This window comes from Megalops cyprinoides, chromosome 25, assembly GCF_013368585.1.
Source record: "Megalops cyprinoides isolate fMegCyp1 chromosome 25, fMegCyp1.pri, whole genome shotgun sequence".
In the NCBI taxonomy this organism is placed as follows: domain Eukaryota; kingdom Metazoa; phylum Chordata; class Actinopteri; order Elopiformes; family Megalopidae; genus Megalops; species Megalops cyprinoides.
In genome coordinates this window covers 17,003,309-17,024,102 of record NC_050607.1, presented here as the reverse complement: position 1 = coordinate 17,024,102, position 20,794 = coordinate 17,003,309, and the positions used below count along the sequence as shown (strand labels likewise).

Here is a 20,794-nt window from a genome sequence, read left to right as displayed (position 1 = left end):
TTTCAGCTGATTTTAGCCGTAGGAGTAGTGCGATACACCAAACGAAGCACAGGGAAATAAATGTGAGGAGGACCTTGGGAATAACAGTGCAGATTTAATGGTTGTGCTTGCTGAAAGCAGGACATTTCTTTAACCCTCATAGATATTTAACACTGAAACACGACAGAGGTCAGTAAAACTTTCTGTACATATGAACAGTTCAAATGTAAAGTGGTAAACGTAACACTGTTTTCAATGAAAACTTAAAGAAGATGCGCTGCTTTTCATTTTGTATGGGGCTAAATGCGGGGGGGTCACTGAGTCCCGGCGAGCCGTTCCTCAGGTAGATACAGGTAAGGAGAATGTTCATTATGGCTTACAGTCGAAAGGAAATGTCCTGTGTTTGCAATTACGGTACTTATTGCCACAATCCATTCACTTTGATACAAGTGAACAATTAGCAACCCAATTCTCATGTTACAAACATATATACAATTTTTTTTTTTTTAAAGTCTTTAGGTCTTTACTGTACAAGTGTAATACCACTACTGTCCATCTATATACCATATAAGTTCCTAATTCTTATTTACACATATTTGGTAAAACCCTGATTGATTTCAACAGTATTTAAAACAACCTTGCAACTATTTAAACATAGAACACTTTTATAGTCTAAAATATTCAATAGCCAAAAAAATTGCCTGTTCTTGCTTTGATCCAAAAATCTTTCAGCCAAAAGGCAAAAGCTGGTTAAACTGCTTAATTTTTCCCCACTCATTTCTGGAAATTTCAATACTTAATAATATAATAAAACTATGGTCCCCATGTACACAATGTTATACATTGCAACAAGTACGGTTAACAGGTACAAATACAAAAGCTGTCATAATCCTAATTTTACAACGTGGAGAGAAACTAACAAAAATGAGGGGAAAGGTCTAGTTGTTGTTTTCATGCAAGTCTCTGTTCAGGATCCAGATCTCCTCTTGTGATTGGTTGTTGTTATTGTTGATGGGCGGTACCTGCCTTGTTCTGCTGCTGGTTCTGGTGCTGCTGCTGGCCCGCGGGGCGCTGTGGGCTTGCTGGAGGCTCTTGCTGCTGGGGACTGGGAGTTGGGACTTGGGTCGGGTTGTCCTCCTTTCGCTGCTGGGTGTCCCGGGGGCGTGGCTGTTGGACTGACGCCTGCCAGTCTGGAGAGAGGGGAGAGGGAGCACAACTTCTAATTCACCTGAAATACTTTAATGAGGGGGCATTAACTACTGTTGTTGCTGTGCCGCACTGCTTTCCTAACAATGACTTTCTTTCCCTCTTGCCTTTACAAAAAGTCTTGTAAGTTACTAATAAAAAAAACTTGTGGCAAATTACTTATGAAGCAGACACTAATCAGAATATGAGGTTAACTACAATCCTTCACATTTACTACATCTGAATGTTTTTCTTCTGCAGATATCCTTTCTGCCATCTTAGCTTTGCATTTATATTACCTCATTAACAGGAACAATTTCAAACAGAACATTCTAGCACTTTCCACAAGTACACTGTAAGTGTTACACAGTACATGGTCATCATGGGACTTACCACTGGTCAGATCAGTTTGGCACAGCAGCTATATTTGAATTACCTGACTTGGCATTAACAGATCAGTCATCACACTTACAGATTTAATACACAAACACAGCACCTTGGTGGTGCGTAACAGATAGGTTTTTAAAACAACTGCTAGTCGGGACAAATCAAAGTGGAATGTTAAATGTGCAAATACCCCTATGAAAGATGTGGATGGTTAGTTTCTAACTCTGCCATTTTATTCCAATACATATGGTAAGATCCTGTGATTTAAACTGAGGGGAAAAAAGAAAACTTACGCAAAAAAAAACTAAACTAACCCTCCAACAGTTAAATGAGTGGGCTATACTGAAACACTCCTCCTTCAGTAGTCCTGTGCTTTTACAGAGCTGGCTTTCAGTGAGCACCTCCAGTGAAGGACTAGACATGGCCTATCCTGCATTAACTGTTAGTGACAGTTGGAGTCAATGGCACCAGCGTGTTGTGACCCAGAGTTGGCTTTGAAGTGAATCAGTGCAGCCCAAAACAGGCCTGACAGGTGAAGACGTAAAATGTCATTGTCATTGTCATTAATGTCATTAATCACTCATTCCATAACCTCACATGCCTGCAGACTCAACTCAACTACGACCCTGAGAAGATCAATGCTTATTTTCACTGCTATCTGACAAAGTAAAAAGACTTGTTTGGGACAACTGCAGAAAATGGGTGTGATCCAAAGCATTAGGAAATGTTAACAGTGAAGAAATATACTTCACTGTATTCCAACTGTCACTGCATATTAGAAAACTATATACATTTTAAAGATTCACTGTATATGCAGCAATGTGTGATATGCTATATATCTGTTCATCAGAGAACAGAAGAGCCTGTCTGATGTGAGGCTTACACTGTTAATGCTGTTTTTAATGTACCTTTGCTGTTTAAGTCACTGTGGGTGAGAGCAGGTTGCTAAATATAAATGTAGTCATACACAGGATGAGCAGAGAGGTGAAGGGTACAGTACCTCCACTGAGTTTTCTTCACGGTTTCCACCCCACACTGCGACCCTGTCTTACCGTCTGAGTTTGTGGCGGGGCGGTGTCTGCAGTATCGGTCTTGGGGGGCGCTGGTCCACCAGGAGAGGCCGGGAACACGATCAGATCCTCCTGGGAGTGAGCGATCTGCAGCACAGACGCAATCTCATCAGCACCCTCCCCATCCTTCATCTGGAGGCCACCAGTAACAGTGACTACACATACCCTTATCTGTGATGTTCAGACTGACAAAGCATCAACACTGCTTCACAGGACAAAGGGGCAACGCTAAGGTAAAGATGTAACACTGTGCCACATCACTCCTGTAGGCTCATCTGCATTCAGTGTTACCTAGTGCTAAATAGGTAATGTAAATGGATAACCTATCAGTCTGTACATCAACGCTAACATTGCTCTAGGAGACCCACCTTTAACTTGAATGAGTATAAAAATCAATCCAGCCTGTAGAGTCTACAGAAGACTATGGCCGGTAAAGCCAAAACAGAAGTGCTAGTGAGAAACACTCTACCAAACTACTAAAAAAAAAGTCTTGAACATTGTGTGGCATTGGCTGTTAGTGTCTTGCATTCACAATTAAGACGTAAGAGGATTAGAGGGAGGCCTCCAAGCAGAGGTGATCTCCTTTGTGTTTGTAAAGCTCCTTAAAGCGATCACTGTGTTCTAATGCCACAGAATTAATACCACACGTAACAAGGATGAAGTGTCTGTAAGCATGATGGCTGCATCTGAAACAAAGCTTATGTGGTGTTCTGTTAAATCATTTTCATAGCAGAGAAACATGTATTTATAGTGTACTGTGGGGATTGCACATCAAATGTAATTGCCTTTTTTTTTTTTTTTTAAACCTATCACAGAACAAAGTTTGTTACATTGTCCAAGGGCATGCAACCAAACAGAGCATTAAATGCAGAGAATATTGTAACTTGAGGGAATCAGCGAATGATTCAGATTAATAACACTGCACAGATGCAACGGAAAGATATCCCTGTAGAATTAGGAGACTGATTGCCAACATGCACATGACTGTTAGTATGCGTGTAGTACATGCTGAGGAGGTGGACTGACGAATCTCACCTTGCTGATGTCCGGCTCAGACCGGCTGGAGCACATGGTCTGCAACTCCTGCATCAGGTCTGTTTCATCATCGGAGCAAAGAGAGAACCGCACCGGCTCCCTGTCCACACCCCTGGTAGGACACAGACACACACCTGTTAATACCAATGCGCCTGCATGACAAACACATATACTTGTCAGTACAGATGCACCTGTATGACACCAACACATGTACATCTGTCACAAACGTGTGTAAATGTAAATGCGTAATGTATAAATACATCATGTATTTTCCAGTAAGTGCCGATGTGTACACACACGTGTATATGAAGACAAAAAAACCACATGTAGACACAAACATGTTAATATCCACACACCAACACTTGTACAGAACATACACATACGGCCACACAGATTTTATAAACATAAGATACATTAACTACTCAGAACATTCTGCAGACCAGGTCTGGGACCTTCTCCTGTCAGGACAGTCTTTCACTGCCCTCTACTGGTAATACTTGCCTCTGAGAGCTGGAGTCAATTCTGCCAAAGCACAGGTCAGTGCTGGAACGTGAACCTGCAGTGAAACCATGCAGACAAAACTCAATTTCCCATCATCCCATTCACCACCTTCAAATGAGTCACCAGCACAGGTGAGCTTATGGGAGTTGTAGGCCTCTAGTGTAATAGAAAGAGCAGGAGTGTACCCTCGCGCAGCGTGCCGCTGGAGCTCCAGGCGGTGGCAGGGCTGCCCTTCTTGCGTGGGCTGGTGCTGGCTCTCCTCCAGGCGGCTCCCTCCCGGCCCTTCCGAGCTCCGCCCTTGTAGGAGCCGAGCGCCGACAGCGGGAAGCTGCCGCCCTGGAACTCCGATAGGTGCTTGTCTATCTCTGAAGAAACGAGACACACCCAAGTTACACATCACCATCATGCAGTGTCTGTCCCACCCTCACATGTCAAAAATGTGTGCATTCTTGATGCTGTATTGCAAAACATCTACTTATTAATGTCAAATTTGTACAGTAATGAAACTGGATTTATGAGGAGCCATGCATGAAAGCTGTGTATCCTGTGGGTGGGAAAAGCCTCACCTGGCCGGGGCAGAGGGCAGCCCTGGAGGATGGCCTTGTTGACCAGGATGCTGAGGGCAGCCTTGACCACTGCCTGCTGGCCTGGGCTCAGGTTCTTGTTGCTGGGTGACAGTCGCTGGGCTGAAGACCTTTTTAACGTTACCCTGGAGACGATTGCTTCCTCCACACGGGGGACCACCACCATGTTCCACAGCCTGGACAGCCACCTGATCACAGGAAACAGAAAGCCAGCAGCAGCTCAGATACAACAAACAGACAAGTTATTCCACTCAAAGTATATGAGAGCAAAGCCAAGGTCACTCACACCTTACACTTGTATTAAATAAAACTTTTCAGAAAAACAGTCAGTTACTTACTGAGTATTCTCAGACATCTCATCCCTTTATATATTAGTTTATTACTTGTGGGGGCCTGGTCACTGCACAGACCAAATTAAATTTGTGGGTAGGGACTCACTTGAAGATGGCCTGGGCTTGATCTGGGACCACAGGGCAGGAGAAGAACATCTGTGGCCCTATGAGGGCTTCAGGGGTCCCCAGGCGGGACAGGCAGGAGTTCAGCTGGCGCCACACTGCACAGACCCAGGCCACGGAGCGACACAGCATGTCAGACGCGGGCGGAAGCTGGCCCCTCATCTGCCGAGGCAAGAACAGAGACTGAACAGCTGTGGTACTTAGGGTTGCCCCTTCTACAGAAGTCTTCTTCATGCACATTGACTGATAAAGGTAATGCCATTAATGGCTGACAATGAGTGTCTTCTGGGAGAAGTATCTATTTGAAAATGAGACTCGGGGTACTCTCTCACCTTGTGGACCAACTTCCTGCTCAGGTGTCGGGTCAGCAGGTTGGTCAGCGGCTCCGAGTCCCAGCGCAGCTGGACCCAGCGGAAGTGCTGCTGCAGCAGGAGCTCCGCCCCGTGTAGGCGGGACTTGGAGAGAGTGCCAATCAGAAAGCCGTCCTCCTTGAAGTGGTGTGGGCCGCAGCCTTCTTGAACTGTCAGGGGATGAGGGTTAGGGGTGTCATGTCATAGCAGCATGCCATTTCAGAACAACATATCAACATTATTCTGTACTACATTAAGTTAGTGCAGATAATATTTATTTTGCTTTATTAAACTGAGCCACATAGCTGGCAAAGGAGGGGCTTAAAAACTCTTAAAATTGAATTGAGCACTCTGTACTGTGTAAAACTGAAATGTGTCTCGCTTGAGAAGCTGCACTGTGCCGACTTCATTATGAGCACTGCTGTCCTGTCAGACCTCTCCTGGAGGGTGTGTGGGTGTGAGAGCGCAGAGGGGGAAGGCCTCACCGTGGAGCAGGGGGAGCGGGTAGGCGGAGCCCCGGTTCTCCAGGCCCTCGCACAGGTCTCCCAGCAGCTCGGACAGGGAGCGGGCTCTCTCCAGACCTTCCAGCAACACCACCACACAAACACCAGCCACAGCCTCCTTCACTGGGACCAGAAAGCCTGGAGAGAGAGCAGGAGAGGAGGGGGAGGGAGGGAAAAAGAGAGGGAGAGGGAAGGAGAGAGAGAGGGACCAAGAAAGTCTTGACTATGGTGCTCAACCCACATTCCTACAATAAATATGCAGCTGTATAAATGGCTAACACATAAAACCCTTTCCCTAGACAAGAGTGCCAACTAAGCAAATGGGTAAAAATATCTTAATGTAAATAAGTTACAGAAACATAACACACAATGCACATACATTACGATAAATTTTTTACTAAGCTCTCATTTACAGAAACTTCCTGCATCTCATGGCACTCATCTCGTCACGTTGCCCCGGTTTATGAATAAATAACAGCGGAATAATTCACTGCTCCAGTTCCTCACACGGTTGAGATTGCTTCATGTAATACGCCCACTGGAGTGTATTCTCCCATCTCAGTTTAATTCAACAGCGACTAACACGAGGATTATTACTGCGAGCAGCCAATCGCAACAGCAGAGATCCCTCGCACTCTTCATCTGGAGTTACCCTCCCGACGCAGTAAAGGTCAGCCCTGCCACCATCCCCAACACTGTGCAGATAAAAGTGAGGGACACGGTATAATGGAGCCATCGCCCTTACGTAACTCCCGCCCTATTATCGGCCATTATCTGCCCAGCGGATACCCTCACCCGAGGTGATTTGCATAGCTTATGTACACATTATCCGTGCAGCTTTGCTTTGGCAGCACAAATCTGTGTCCTGCCAATAAGGCACACAAGTAAGACTGATACAGCTGGATACCTACCGAGGCATTTCTGGCTAAAGACGTGTGCAGGAATTTTTCTGTTCTGAGGTTCCATGGTTAAGTTAATTTATTTATTTAATGTGATTTATTAATTTTACACACACACACAAACACACACATGTATATATGTATGTGTGTGTGTATACTTTTTTTAAATTACGTAATTATTCTGATCCCTCTGGGACTTTAAGTACCTTGGTGTTGTATCCAACCCTGCACTCCATTGCCTTTGCAGCCCCCTGCTTGTGAATAATGTAAGCCCTCTCACACCAGAGCAGGAGCTGAGGTCAGGCCTGCTGGTGATAAACGGGGGGATATTTACCGCAGTTGATGAAAACCTCCACCAGCTGTTCTTTGGTCAGGTTCTCATCCACCTCCACTCTGACGATGTCGCAGCCCACTCCCATCGCCTCCTGCTTGTGCTGGGGGAAAGGAGGGGGAACAGCGATCAGCCCGGCCTGAAACCATCACGAGGCCTGAGAAAAGGAGAGGTCGTCTGGCCTACCTTTATGCAGTGGGAGATCTGACTGGCTATGTACTCCTGGCAGCTTCCCTCCAGCCCGTGGAAGACAACATTACGATACTGTTCCACCTAAGGGGAAAAGAACAGTTCTATCTTCAGCACATTAAAACCACACTTTTGAGCGACAACAAAGAACTTCACAACATAGGACTGCTGTTGCTTTGCAACATACAGTGATGCTACAGTTTATAAACATCGACTCAATACTGTCACACTATCTTTCTAAACATAGCTTTATACCTTACAGGCATAATAAATAAGCATGACTTTTATTATTACACAAAATCAATCCCTGGGTTTTATCAATATAGTAAATTACAAAGGCCCTCAATAAGTCCATTTTGACAGTGAAAACTGTTACCATTACCATGTATCATAACATTCTGCATCAAAAGACTTAACATGAGTGCACCTACACACCAGGCCACTAGAGGGCGCACAAAGATCGATTCATGCGGTGGCACAGACTTCAGAGACAGCGATTAAAGAGAGACAGTGCAAGCCCCTCCACGCCCACTGCCTGCCCTGCAATCAGCGTGCAGGCGTACCAGTCGGACGTAGTTCTGCAGCAGCTGAAGGGGGATCAGGGAGTCGTACGCCAGCTCTTCCAGAGAAGACTCCCACAAGCCTGTCACAGGGCAAATTAGAGGGGAAATGAGCCGCACCGCTGCCTGGCAGACGCTACCACAGAGATGACAACTTTGAACCCTCAACACGCCGGCTCGCTGTCAGAAAGTACAGAGGGAATTCATAAGACTGTCAAAATATCCACTGCTCAGACGTGCAGGAAAACACAGGGCTTACATTACCATAGAGCACGGAAAACACTGCACTGTAGGATCAATGCAAAACATCAGGGTAACTAATGAATCCCCACACTTCAAAGCTGTTTAAAACTCTGTGGTGGAGCAAAGCAGGGTTGTTTAAAATGCCGGCATGGTGCCCTTGGGCTGCTGCTGCTAAGCACAGCTCTGATCTCCGGGGATTAAAATCTCGGAGAGTCTCGAGTGAATCACGCTGACGGCGGTGAGTCATTAGTCAGTCTTCGTTACTGGCTATCTGAGGAGGACGGAGAGACCGGAAGGAGGACCATCTCACAGAAGAAAAGACTGCGCAGGTTGGGAGACTGTGCCCGGCGCGGGCGGGAAACCGACCTTTCAGTCTGACGGTGAGGTGCTGACAGTGACGCTTTCTGATCAGGTCCCACGGGGACAGGGAGAGAGCCTGACCTGGGTGCCACGCCACATCACCTTTAAGAAATGGGGAAGAAAAACACGAGATCACCACACGAGTAATGGGAACGGGGAAGTAAAACAAACGTTATACAAATGTGATCGATACTGAGAGAGACACACAGAGACGGCATTTCGAGGCTTTCATCTAAGCCGATTCAGGGGAGAGAGTCGTACTGAGAAGATGGAATAATCTGTGTACTTCTTTAATTGCAGCAGGTTCCCTCTCTCTCATGCATAATGCATCTGCTTCCTGCTGTCTTTTTCATCTCTTATCAGCTGTTTCCCCCCATTTGCCTTTCCCTGCTATCTTGCCTTATGAACTCATCTGCAGACTTCCACAGAAGGGGGCTGCAGGTCCTCTGCTTAAGAGAGGCGCATTTAACCTTCACACATTATCCTCATGACTTTGCTCTCTCCGCATCCAACTGACAATTATTTATCAGGGCAGAATTTCCGGTTTTCCCAGCTACTCGGCCAGCTGATTGGACAGGATGGATGGTTGGTCATGTGACACACATCTGGTACGAGACAGAGTTTACGAGCACTGCCTCTCTGCTACTGGAAGGGGAAGGAAACCTTGTAAAAGATGTAATGGCTTTCTGACATTCCTTCTGAGAAGTGGGGAGCAGAAACGAAAAGGCATAGAGATGGAAAGAGGCAACAAAGGGAAGAGGACAGTTAGACTCTCCTGCTCTTTATCTCTCTTTCATTCTATTTTAAACTCCCAAATCGCATCCAGCACCCGGAGCCAGGCTCGATTAGGCCCATCTCCCAGCGTCCTCCCCACTTGGCCGGGTGGCTCTGGCCAGGTCCCAGGGAGCGCTGCCATTTCAAAGGCCAGTTCAGTTGCAGCGGCGGGGGGGCCGTCCCTTTGTAAAGCAGCTGCCGCAGCAGGTGCCGGGAAGAGCAGCTACACAGTATTGATTTCTCTGCACGATATTAACATCTCCATTCAGAGCGTACTACTGTGGTGTGTCTGTTTTCCTCCGTGTAGCACCCAAACGTGGACTTGGGGCAAACAAACCTGAGATGACACCCAGGCATTTGGAACTAGGATCTAACAGCTTCACTCTGGACTCTGCTTATCTGGCTTATCAATACACTAAAACCATAAGAGATACCACTGCCATGACAGCTGTGTTTGTGTTAGTAAACTACAAGTTTGTGAATATGGTCTTGAACAAAAATCTGACATTAGCTTCCTGATTAACCCTTCATAGAGTCCCAAAAATTTCAGAGAAGCACAGATTTAAAACTAAGAATAAGCAAAAAGTATACTTGCTAGATGAACATCTATATATCAAAACATGTATCAAAAAAGATAAATTATTCAAAATACTTCAATATAGAATACTGAAGACATATATATCTTATATTCTATGTATGTAAATATGTATATGTATATCTATTCTATGTATATCTTCATCACTCATACACAACATTAACGGAGGTCAACCATTTTAGCCACACACCACATAGGGAGCTAGAGCATTCATAGTTGCAGATGCCCTGAAGAGGGCATACGCAGTGCTGTGTGCCCGGCGATGCAGACGCTCCACTCACCGATGACGACAGAGGAGAGGCTGTCGGTGCTGAGTCCCAGGGCGGCCCCTTGGCTGTCGTCCCCGGCGGCGCTTAGCAGGTGGAAGTGTGCGGAGAGGGCGTGGCTCAGGCTCTGGGACAGCTCCTCCCAGCCTGTGCGCTTGTGGACGGTGACGGCGCCGACGGTGGGGCCGCCCTCCAGCATGTCCACCGTGCAGATCTGCTCCTCCGAGCCCCTCTGGATCCGGATCAGAACGCGGTACGAGTCTGCGGGGGACAGCGACAGAGGCGTGGGGGTGAGACCCGTCCCCTCTAAGGGCCTGCGCAATGCATCATGGGACAGGTCACATGGATGCCAGTGTCAAGTCTGGGTCTCTTGGTAGTCTGGCACTGAACAAATGGGTCACCTCTGTGCTGAAACTATCCCCTCAGCCCCCATTTAAAGGAGTCGCTTCAAGGTGCTTTTCTGTGACGTACCAAATCCGCTGACTGCGTGTGGCCCAGCGGTGCTCCCTGCGGCCCGCAGAACCCAGGCCAAACTGCATCTGTACGCTGCATTAAAGCAGGCATCTGCCTGCCGCAGAGCACCCGCAATCACAAAGACCCAGTTACAACTTCCAAACCCTCTCCCAAGCCTAACGCATAAAGGGGGCATTTCTTCCTGTAGATAACCTATTTATTTATGCCAAGCTGTTCCTCGCTTTATGAAAATGTAATGACATTCAGGGCTGTGGGATGCATAGCTGGAAGGTCACATGAACAGCTCCCTGACATGTTCCCAGAGACAAAGCAGTGCTTTATTGCAGCTGTGGGGAGTGCTGATCCACGCATGTACAGTCAAAGTGAGTATCGGCTGTGAGGGAACAGCGTGCTGGTTAAGGACCTGGTTATAAATCACTGCGCTTTATGCCATACACAAGGAGCCCTGCTTGCCCCCAGAAGATTGCAGGCTCCATTCCCAGATGGGTTCCTGCCATTGTATGACTGAGCAAGGTACTTAACCCAAATTGCTTCCAATGCACTACTGGAAAATGTACAAGTAAACTAGTAGACTTGCATAATCAATAAATTGTGTATAAAAAGCATAAAACAGGAGCATTTTTGGCAATCTGGAACACAGCCAGGCTGCAGTTCATCCACTCTCACAGGACCTTTGCACCCAAGAGTAAACACTCCTCAAGGGTACCCATTTACAAGGCACCACTCAAGATCCTTCCTGTGGAGGGCACACCTCCACCATAGCTGCCACAGCAGCCTAGTGTCTGATCTGTCTAATGTCTTCTGTGTCTCAGAGGCACTCATTTCAGTAATTTCCATGCATAACGGTTTCACATTTCTGTTTATAACACACACACTGGGATCACCTCTGCTCTGGCGTCAGGTGACAGGTAATTTAACTCTGATGTTCTCTTAGCATACAAACTGTCAAAAACCCCAACAAGGATAGCAAACAAAGCAACTGTTTTACACATGTCCCTGGGCTTCATTTAAAGTATACTGCAGGTTTGATAAGAAAATAACACACACAGAATCTGATTAGCTGGATGTGCCAAGCCTTGTGAGGACTGTGTCCCAGAACAAACACCAGCATTCTATGTAGTACACTGAGAAAGCATGCTTGATATATGATATATGAACATATGATAGCATGGATAGTGTACAGACAGTGTAGTATGCTTAAAAGTACCTGAGGTCACACTACAATCCCTGAAAATGCCATTTATGCAATTTGTGCAAAAAAAGACTGGGGATTATGGCAGAGCTCAATATAGAAAAAACAGCAGACAATTTCAACGTGTGCATAGTCTGTATGTGAGCGTGTAAGTAGTGAAAAACATTCTGTGGTGCAGATCAAATGTCACAGTGACATACACTATACAATACAATTTTCACAGTGACATACACTATACTGTTGTGCAAGTTCACATGCCACTTGTAATATTTACTGAGATCAAAATTCTGTAGATAGCTACCTAGTCTCTGTACTGTTGCTGCAGTTAAACTTCATTAAAGCAGAATCATGACGCAGAAGTCCATAACTGACACACAGTGTGAACTTCAGTACTGATTATAAGCATTAAAAGATTTAGTATAGACTGTACTGCACAACACATCAGTATGCAGGATGCTAGTGTGTGATTTGGGACACAGCCCCAGTCTGGGTTTAGTATTTCCTTTACTAATTAACAGACCTTGGGATTCAGTTTTATGTTTTTTTTTTTTTTTTTGTTTTTCACTTTTTCCAGTCAAAGAAAAATCTATTTTAAGTTCCTATCAGACACACATGGAATTATGCTGCTAAATTAAATAACATACTAACAAAAATCAACAAAAATCCTTTAATTACCCTAGAAATGCACTCATTTTGAAAACCTCTTCAGAAGCTGAATCATGCTGTGACATTCAAATGTGGATGTGATTGTACTGATTTTCATGTCTTTGTGCACCTGTGATTACCAGTCCAAAACACCACAGAAAATGAATTATGGGTCAGGAAAAAATGCCATTACTTCAAAGTAAATGCAAAAAGCAGTTAGGCATTCCTCATGGCAGGGAAGGCAAAGACCATGGTTGCCATAGACTTCAGTGTGCTATGGATGCCAACACCATGTCTGCTACCACAATATACTCAGCCATGTTCCACTGCTGAGTGACAAGAGGCAGGACAGCCAGGCGTCACTATCCCTGTACAAAGGTGGGTAAGATTACAGTGTGTCTGAGATGGACACCTTCCTGCATCTCTAAGCCAGATCCACTCCTGTGCAGGAGAAGGAGCCTGCAGTGTAAGCTGGCCTGGTGCTCAGGACGCAACTGAGCCCAGGCACAGGGACACTCCAGCACACAGTGGCCAAACACATTGACTCTTAACTGAACCTAACATCGTGCCAATCTGTTCTGGCATGACTGCAGGCACAGAGGGCAGACGCGGGGAGAGGTACCATCCACACTGTGCTGTGAGAGCAGCCTTGTTTGGGGGTGAAGGTGCGACAGAAAGGGCTCTAATTCCATATGGATAAAGATTACAGCTTCTGTTTACTGACAGCTCTTTGACTGCACACCACTTCAGAGACAACATTCAAGCCCCATACACTGCTCACTTACACTTACAAGTAATACAAGTGAAGCCCTTGAAATGGCATGCCTGATGACACATGTCTGCATGCTGCTTATATTAGCCTGCTTTCCTGCCCCAGACGGTACATGTAATGGACTGGCCACCCCATTCACCTGATACGACCCCAGTGGTGCACCGCTGCCATGCTTTGGATTGGTGGATGTGCTGTCAGGATTCACGGTGAGCGTGCTTGCTTAGGCGGACACATCTTGCAGAGTGCAAAAAAAAAAAAAAAAAAACATGCAAGCCAAAGTGATATCTATGACTACACCTAAGATACTGGATGCACGTGCTGCCCGCAGCAGCTGAAGGACAAACAAGACATCCAACCCGTACAGTGAAAAAGGCATTTAGCCTCCTTTGGTTTGGAAATGGGTTTGAACAGTGATGTGTCAGAAGTGCTGCAGCATCATCAGCAGGAAACCCGTGTGTATGCTGTCCCTGCATAGAAGAGATGATAGCCATAATCAGGCTGTTTCAGATTCCTCTCCCGGGTCCCAGTTTAAAAGGCTATAAAAAGTCCAGCATAAACCTGAAGGCATTCCTGGTCAAGGACTCCTGCTCGGTAATAAACACATGCTCCCACTCACTCAGGTTCTCCAGCAGGTCCTTGCAGTCGTCGGTGGCCACGTCGTGGATGGTCCGCTTGCACTTGTCCCTTTTCTCAATGTCCAGCTCGCCGTAGCCACACAGCACCTCCAGGCAGTTCTGAAAGGCGCAGTCACACACACACACACACACACACACACACACACACACACACACACACACACACACACACACACACACACACACGCCCGTCAGAATGTACACGGCTCAAATCCAGCCTCATTCAACACCCCCTCGACACAGTGCACTTCTCCTGACCTTTCACAATGCCTGAAGGAACGAGCTGAGCCAATGCTCACAGTTCAGTTATTCTTCTCTCTACAAATGAGTAGTAGTTTACCTTCCCATTATTTAACACTAACTCTAATTAGAGATTTGATGTGGCTTTTCCCAAATGAAAAGGCGCCAGGTGGTGGCGAAAGGGATAGTGTTATACTTGCTTTGTATGTCCAGCTTGTCAATAAAGCCTGATTTATACATGCAAGTCCTACCAGGCCCTCTGTCTAGGTTTTATTTTCTCACAGAAGCTCTGAAGGTGCATTACAAGAGAATAGATCTGGAAAGCCTGGAATAACCTAGAAGTTTCAGTGACAAGTTGCTTCTTACAGCAGCAACACTGTCAAACTCGAGTGAACACACATACAGCTGGTATCTATGGGGAATCATGCTGTGTAACACGATGACGGGCTTCTATGTCCCCATTGGCTAAATCTGTTTCTTAACTGGCATCCCTGGGTTGATGACCATGAGGACAGTTTGTCCATATGGAGCCTTTTCCAGAGGTGGCTACCAGAAACTCCAACCTTTAGTATAACAGGCTTCATTCACAAGGGGGGATACCAGTAAGGTGCAGTGTTTTCTGTGCATCCCATTGCTGAGACTGAGCAATTGCGCTTATAAGAAGTTGTATAAAGGCTTTTTGTGCAATGCTTTCATTGCCCTGTGTGTGTGTGTGTGAGATACATGTCCAATGTGGAGCGTGCAGGTGTAACGCACCTTGAAGCCCTTGGACGCAGCAATGTGGGCGGCCGTCCAGCCATCCCGGTTGGTGTGGTTGAGGAGGGCGGCGGGCAGGACGGGTCTCTTGTTCGGGGGGCCAGTGGTCTCAGCGGGGCGGAAGTCAGGGTCGGCGTGGCCCTCCGGCGGGCCGGCAGTGGGGGAAGGGTGGTACAGGAGGAGCTCCAGGCTGGCCACCTGACCCGAACTCGCTGCGGCGTGCAGCGTCGTCCAGCCGTCCTGCAAACAACACCAGCACACTTAACAGCCTCATCTTTCCTCTTACTTAAGGAGGGCAGAATCATTTTATTATTGTTATAAAAATAGCTCTGCACATCATTTCTACCAGGGAAATGATCAATGATCTCCCCCTCGTCTTCCAGTGATTTGAGCAGGACTACTGTGGATGGCCTCAAGAAAATTAATTACAGAGTCAATAAAATGAACTGTTATTCTAACTTGCGATCTATAACATGATAATTTGCGCTGTGGAGAGGAAAAGCTGCAGGCTTGAAAATAACAAGAGGGCCAAGAACAAATACCAATTACTCCCCAAAAAGCAATTATAAAGTTACTTATTGCAACAACTCAAAATAAAGAGCCAAACTGCATCCTGATGACAGTATCGCCTTGCTTGGAAAATACATAACCGTCATGAAAATGAAGTGGCGAGACTGGTCTTGTTGCTATGGGAACACCCGAGCTGAAATGAAGTAAGTTATGGCCTCATGCACTGCTCTGAAACTTAGAAGCACTAAAAGGGTTTTGAATCAATTTTATGGCCCTCAGTGTGACATGAACAAGGAGGCAAATTTGTGGTAAGGGTTGCAAGTTCCATTCCCTCATGAGGATGTTGCTGGTGGTACTTCATGCTGCTACTGCTTAGGTGTATATTCAGCATTCAACACCAGTGCTCGAAATGCCCTTGGGAGGTACGCCCTCTAAAAACCCATTTCAAAGTATTAAAGGAGGGCGTTTTTAATTACTTTACCTATTGTAAATACCATAATAATCCCACACGCTGCTATCAATAAAGCATCTTTAAATATATGACGTCTTCCCCACTTCACTGACAACAAAGAAACCGCTCCGACTCTCTAAAGTAGCAAAGAGAATTTGCTTAGCTTTTAACGTGTCTTTAACCACAAAACACACATAACACCACAGTTTTGGTCTAACATTTGAATTAAACGCCCGTTATGTTCCATTTTGACACGGCACAAACTGCCTGCAGTTACGTTATTACTAGTGTGTTAGCGCTGCGTTGCTATTTTAAGCTAACGCATTATTTTAAAATTATCGGTACACCGCCGAAAGTTCTGGAATTATCGCTCTGGTCAGCCTTATTCACACAACCGTTCGCGCACACACACCTGTCCTTCGTTGAGTTTTTCTTTACAAAGAAGTGAAATTCTTTCGAAGACATTTTATGAGGTAAAACAGGGAAATGCTACTTGCTAAAGGGAAGTGTTCTAACGGACTCCACGGCTCGAGCTCTGGGCCCTGGTTGATGTTGCTTCTGATGGTCGTCTCCACAGCGATTAGCCTACGTAGTATGGTGTATGTTACGTCCAGAACGTTCCGTTTCATTTCGTCTTGGTTGCGGTTTAACAGTATTTTTCGAAATTTATGAATTTATGAAAGAAATAAAACGACGATATTTTACTTTATATGACTTGGCTATTATCCCTGTTAGACCAAACAAAACAAATGCGCTGACCTATGTGCACGTGCAACCAACTGAATATCGACAAAACGTCACGACACTCCGTACTCTGATTGGCCAAACAGGAGGGCTGAGGGTTGCCTGCATTTGGCGCCCAATGCAACAGTGCATCTCTCCATACGGCACGCAACGGTAATTCCTCAATGGGAGACCGGGGGAGGTGCAGCCTGCGGGTTTCTAACTTAAGTAACTGAACTTAAAAATGTACGCTATATAAAATTGTCCAGGAAAGGGGAGTGTAATGAGCAAATAAAATAATTATAAAATTAAAAAAAAAAAAAAAAAATCTGCAAAAGCCCAACTTTTTGGTGATCCAACACACAGCCAACATGCAGTGCAGTCACTCAACAACAAAAAATCAATATAGCAAAATTAATAAAGACAAAAAATGCATTTCAGCTTCCTCTGAAAGCCCTGCGGTGTGTGAAGTGAGGGAACCGTTGAGGACTCACAGTGGTGACCAGCACACGGTCTGCTCCAGCGTCCAGCAGGGCTCTCACACAATCCGGACTCCCGCTGCCGCTCCCTAGAAAGAGCGCCGTCTGCCCGCCCGCCGCAACACGGTCTACATCTGTAGCCACGCCCGCCAGCACCTCAACACACCTGCACACACACCCACAGGAATACAACATCTTTATATAGGAATACACATCATTCTTTAACTGGTTCCACCAACAGACAGAGAGATAGGCAAACAGAGATGAGACACACAGAACAGAACCAGACACAAAGAAAATGAGACAGTGAAGCAGAGAGAGCAACAGAAAGACAAACAGATTGAGAGACAGATGAATGGAGTCAAGGAAACGAAGAGGCAGAGAGGCTTCAATAACTGCATTCTCTGACAAATATAGCCCATAACTCTCCATATCTCCTCAAAACCTTTTTCTGTCTCCAATAAAATACTATCAAAACTCAACAACTTCTATAGCACATGAAATAAAGGAAATATATGAGGATTTGTATACAACAAGGCTGAGGCTAGAGAGACAGTGAAACAACACTGTGTGCGTGTGTGTGTGTGTGTGTGTGTGTGTGTGTGTGTGTGTGTTCTTGCCATGAGCAGCGGCACGCGGACAGCTCCCAGCTGCCCCGGTGCCATCACTCCGCACACGTCCTCGGGCATATGAGGGCGGGCAGCGGGGGATACACACTATGCAGGACCCAGTCGTCCTTACGCAACACCACACGCATGTGCCTCCCTCACTCACTTAATGAGGGTGAATCTGCACGTAGCACTAACCAAAATAACCCTGCTTTCATTGGTGATCCCCCTTCCTCCTCTCAGAGAGTGCACAGAGACGCATTAGGCCGCGCTGCTGTTTCCTCTGGCTCTGACTCACCTGGAGTGGCCCTGGGCGGCGGCTGTGTGTAAAGGAGTGAACCCCTTTTTATCAGGAACCTCAGCAGGCACCCCTGCAGCCAGCAGCAGCTTCACGCAGTCTGAGAGGGAGAGGGAGAGAGAGACGGACACACGCTGATGACACAGCCTGGCCTTAACGAGCGCTGGCGGGGAGATCACTGTCCTGCCAGGGTCATCAATAGTGAGGGTGATGATCATCCCAGAGCGTCAGTGCTGTGTGACGAATATGAATGTGCTTATCACCGCACTGTGCAGTAACATGTAGGCCGTGGACATCTTGACAGCTTCCTCTTTGTTCTGTGATGAAAACAGTTGGGTTTTGACACGCAGTTGCTTACTGTGTGAAGGTGACACCAAGGCATGATGTTTACCATATATTGCACTGGGCTTGCAGGTGAATGTAACTGCATGTTACACCTTCTTCATTAATTTCTTTCTTGTTAGAAAGGCCCTCTTTCCTTTCTTACCATAACCATATCTACCAATACACTTGGATATTTACTTATCATTTACCAGTCAGGTTAAGTACATCAGTTAAGGGTACCACAGCAGTACACCATACAGGATCTGAACCTGTACTCCTGTGATATAGTGTCATATAGTGCAATATTCCTAATCAATATACTATACAGTTAGCCAATCAGTATGCTGCATATGCAAGTCACAGTAATAGCAGGATGACTGCTTCAACCGAAAAGGTCACTTTAGGCCACCAACACTGAGCCAGCTGCACACGTTCAAATGTTAATATCCTTTAACTGTAAAGGAAGCATCCAATTACCTCCAAACAGCTGACAACACAGCCTTGATGGCCACCGGGGGTTAAAGTTCACATCCTGCTAAACAGCAGGAGGCTTTCTGCGGAGGAAGGGGGCAAGGTTGTTACGGCCGCTCGGTCAGATGCAAAGGGCCATTGTCACTGTCGTCGAGCGTCACGGTCCCCTAAACCGCAGGGACAGACCGCCTCTGTGTCACATAGGAACACTGTCGGGCTGCTGACCCCACTGCTATGCCTCATGCATCAGCGTCAGCTGCACCCCACACTGGGGCCTAGTCGTAGGTCAGCATTAGATCATCATGAGTTACACTGGTGGGCTCCACGTGATTATTGGAGTGGAGTGAAAGATGCTTCTATAGCTGCAGCACTCAATTCTGAGAAAACTGTGTGCAAAGGATGAATTGGCCCCATACCAACGCTTGTATTATAACACCGAGATCTCACACAAAACATGCCTACCACACCACTATAGACCTACAGTAAGGCACTGATAATCCCCAAGTGAAAACTGTCCACAGCAGTAAAATGTTAAGTGGAAAAGTTAATGGTCTTGGAGCAAATACTGCACCACATACTGGAAAAAAAAGGACACATGAGTCCAACAACTCTGAAGTCATCACACTGACTTATTCATTGCAGGCAAACTCCTCTGTGCCCTTGACGACAGGCTTACAGGAAGTGGAGTGATGTCATTACAGCTGGTGCATTAGTTTGTTTGGTTTATGGCTCATTCCTGCAGGACTTAATTGAGTCAGAAACGGTTTTCCTCGGTGTAAAAATAGCTCAGCTCTGGGTCACGCTGCCCTAGTGAACATCTTCTGCCTTCCGACGCCTGCTCATTACAAGAGGAAAATAACAAGCAGGATGGATGAACGCCCTCTGAATTCAAATAGAATCCTTCTGTAACCCAGCCAGAAAACTTTCTTCCTTAACAGCCCTGCATGCTGACATATGTACATTGTCAGAAGCAGACAGTAGCATTTTTTCCATTTGATTTTAAGGCACTGCAGCATTTCCTTGAGAAATAATAAAAGCAAGGTAAAGAAACTGGTTGGATGTTACTAGAATTTATAAATGACCACCAGCATGCTGTTTGCTTCATGGGTCAAAATGAACAATTGACAGCATGCATACTTTAAACATTTTAAACGCTTGTTTAGCTCTTCAAGAAAGGCTATAATTAATCTCAAAGTCCAATGACATGTTCGTGTCCAAAGATAACCAAGGTTAACAACAGGTCATTTCTCAGAGGACAGTCCTAGCTTTCAGTGCATGCCTTGGTCCACATGAATGTGTGTCGGAATCCAATGAATGAGCAGCATTTTTATGGGGGGGGGGGGGGGAAGCCCATCTTACCTGTGTGTCCGTTTTCAGCAGCAGAATTCAAGGCAGCTTGTCCGTCCTCATCGGGGCGACAAATATCCATTGGATCTGGGTTAAGCAGCATTGACAGTAAAGTGACGTTTCCCTGGGTAGCAGCTTGGAGGAGTAGGGTGTGCCCGTCGGCCAGGGGAACGGGGCCACCGCAGGTTAGCGAGGGGACTATGGAGGGACACCAGCCTGGGAGTTAAAGTGACACTGTTTACAGGGAGGAAGTGACGCACGATGGCGTGCCGGGCCCGACACCCACGTTCCGACACCTTTCCCCGCGGTGCTGTTCAGAGTAATGAGCCAGCTCGCTCTCCCAGCTCCAGAGCAGTTCCAACAAATACTTTACAGAACTCATTTCAGCCTCGTTAAATGAAATGATTGAGGAATACCCCTCCACTTCTCTATTTAGCTTTTATTATTATCTGAGAGTGGAATAGAGCCACCTCATCAATCCTTACCATGGCTCTTTGCTCCCAAATGACATTAGTCTACTTATATTGTTTCTCCTCTGTACATGATTCATAAGAAGAAATTTGGTACCGAAAGTGCATGCAACAGAACCCGACTCTCAGACAC

General features: G+C 46.2%; 1 protein-coding gene across 2 annotated transcripts in view; it reads right to left on the bottom strand.

Annotated features, from left to right (window-relative positions):
* Positions 1–74: 74 nt before the first annotated feature.
* Positions 75–20,794, bottom strand: part of LOC118771868 (cortactin-binding protein 2-like) — a 59,118-nt gene continuing 38,398 nt past the window's right edge. Inside the window, exons 6-24 of one of the 2 annotated variants that reach the window (XM_036519999.1) lie at positions 20,204–20,407; positions 18,050–18,149; positions 17,159–17,309; positions 14,981–15,220; positions 13,966–14,083; positions 10,282–10,527; positions 8,638–8,733; positions 8,032–8,111; positions 7,466–7,552; positions 7,283–7,382; positions 6,032–6,187; positions 5,529–5,716; positions 5,180–5,358; positions 4,724–4,929; positions 4,343–4,522; positions 4,158–4,212; positions 3,657–3,768; positions 2,604–2,708; positions 75–1,169 (exon numbers count right to left, since the gene is read on the bottom strand). In XM_036519999.1, the coding sequence (XP_036375892.1) occupies positions 918–1,169; positions 2,604–2,708; positions 3,657–3,768; positions 4,158–4,212; positions 4,343–4,522; positions 4,724–4,929; positions 5,180–5,358; positions 5,529–5,716; positions 6,032–6,187; positions 7,283–7,382; positions 7,466–7,552; positions 8,032–8,111; positions 8,638–8,733; positions 10,282–10,527; positions 13,966–14,083; positions 14,981–15,220; positions 17,159–17,309; positions 18,050–18,149; positions 20,204–20,407 (2,855 nt within the window). In that variant the 3' untranslated portion in view covers positions 75–917. Of the gene's footprint in view, positions 1,170–2,551; positions 2,709–3,656; positions 3,769–4,157; positions 4,213–4,342; positions 4,523–4,723; positions 4,930–5,179; positions 5,359–5,528; positions 5,717–6,031; positions 6,188–7,282; positions 7,383–7,465; positions 7,553–8,031; positions 8,112–8,637; positions 8,734–10,281; positions 10,528–13,965; positions 14,084–14,980; positions 15,221–17,158; positions 17,310–18,049; positions 18,150–20,203; positions 20,408–20,794 lie in introns of both variants that reach the window. The other variant, XM_036520000.1, reaches the window with a different exon arrangement.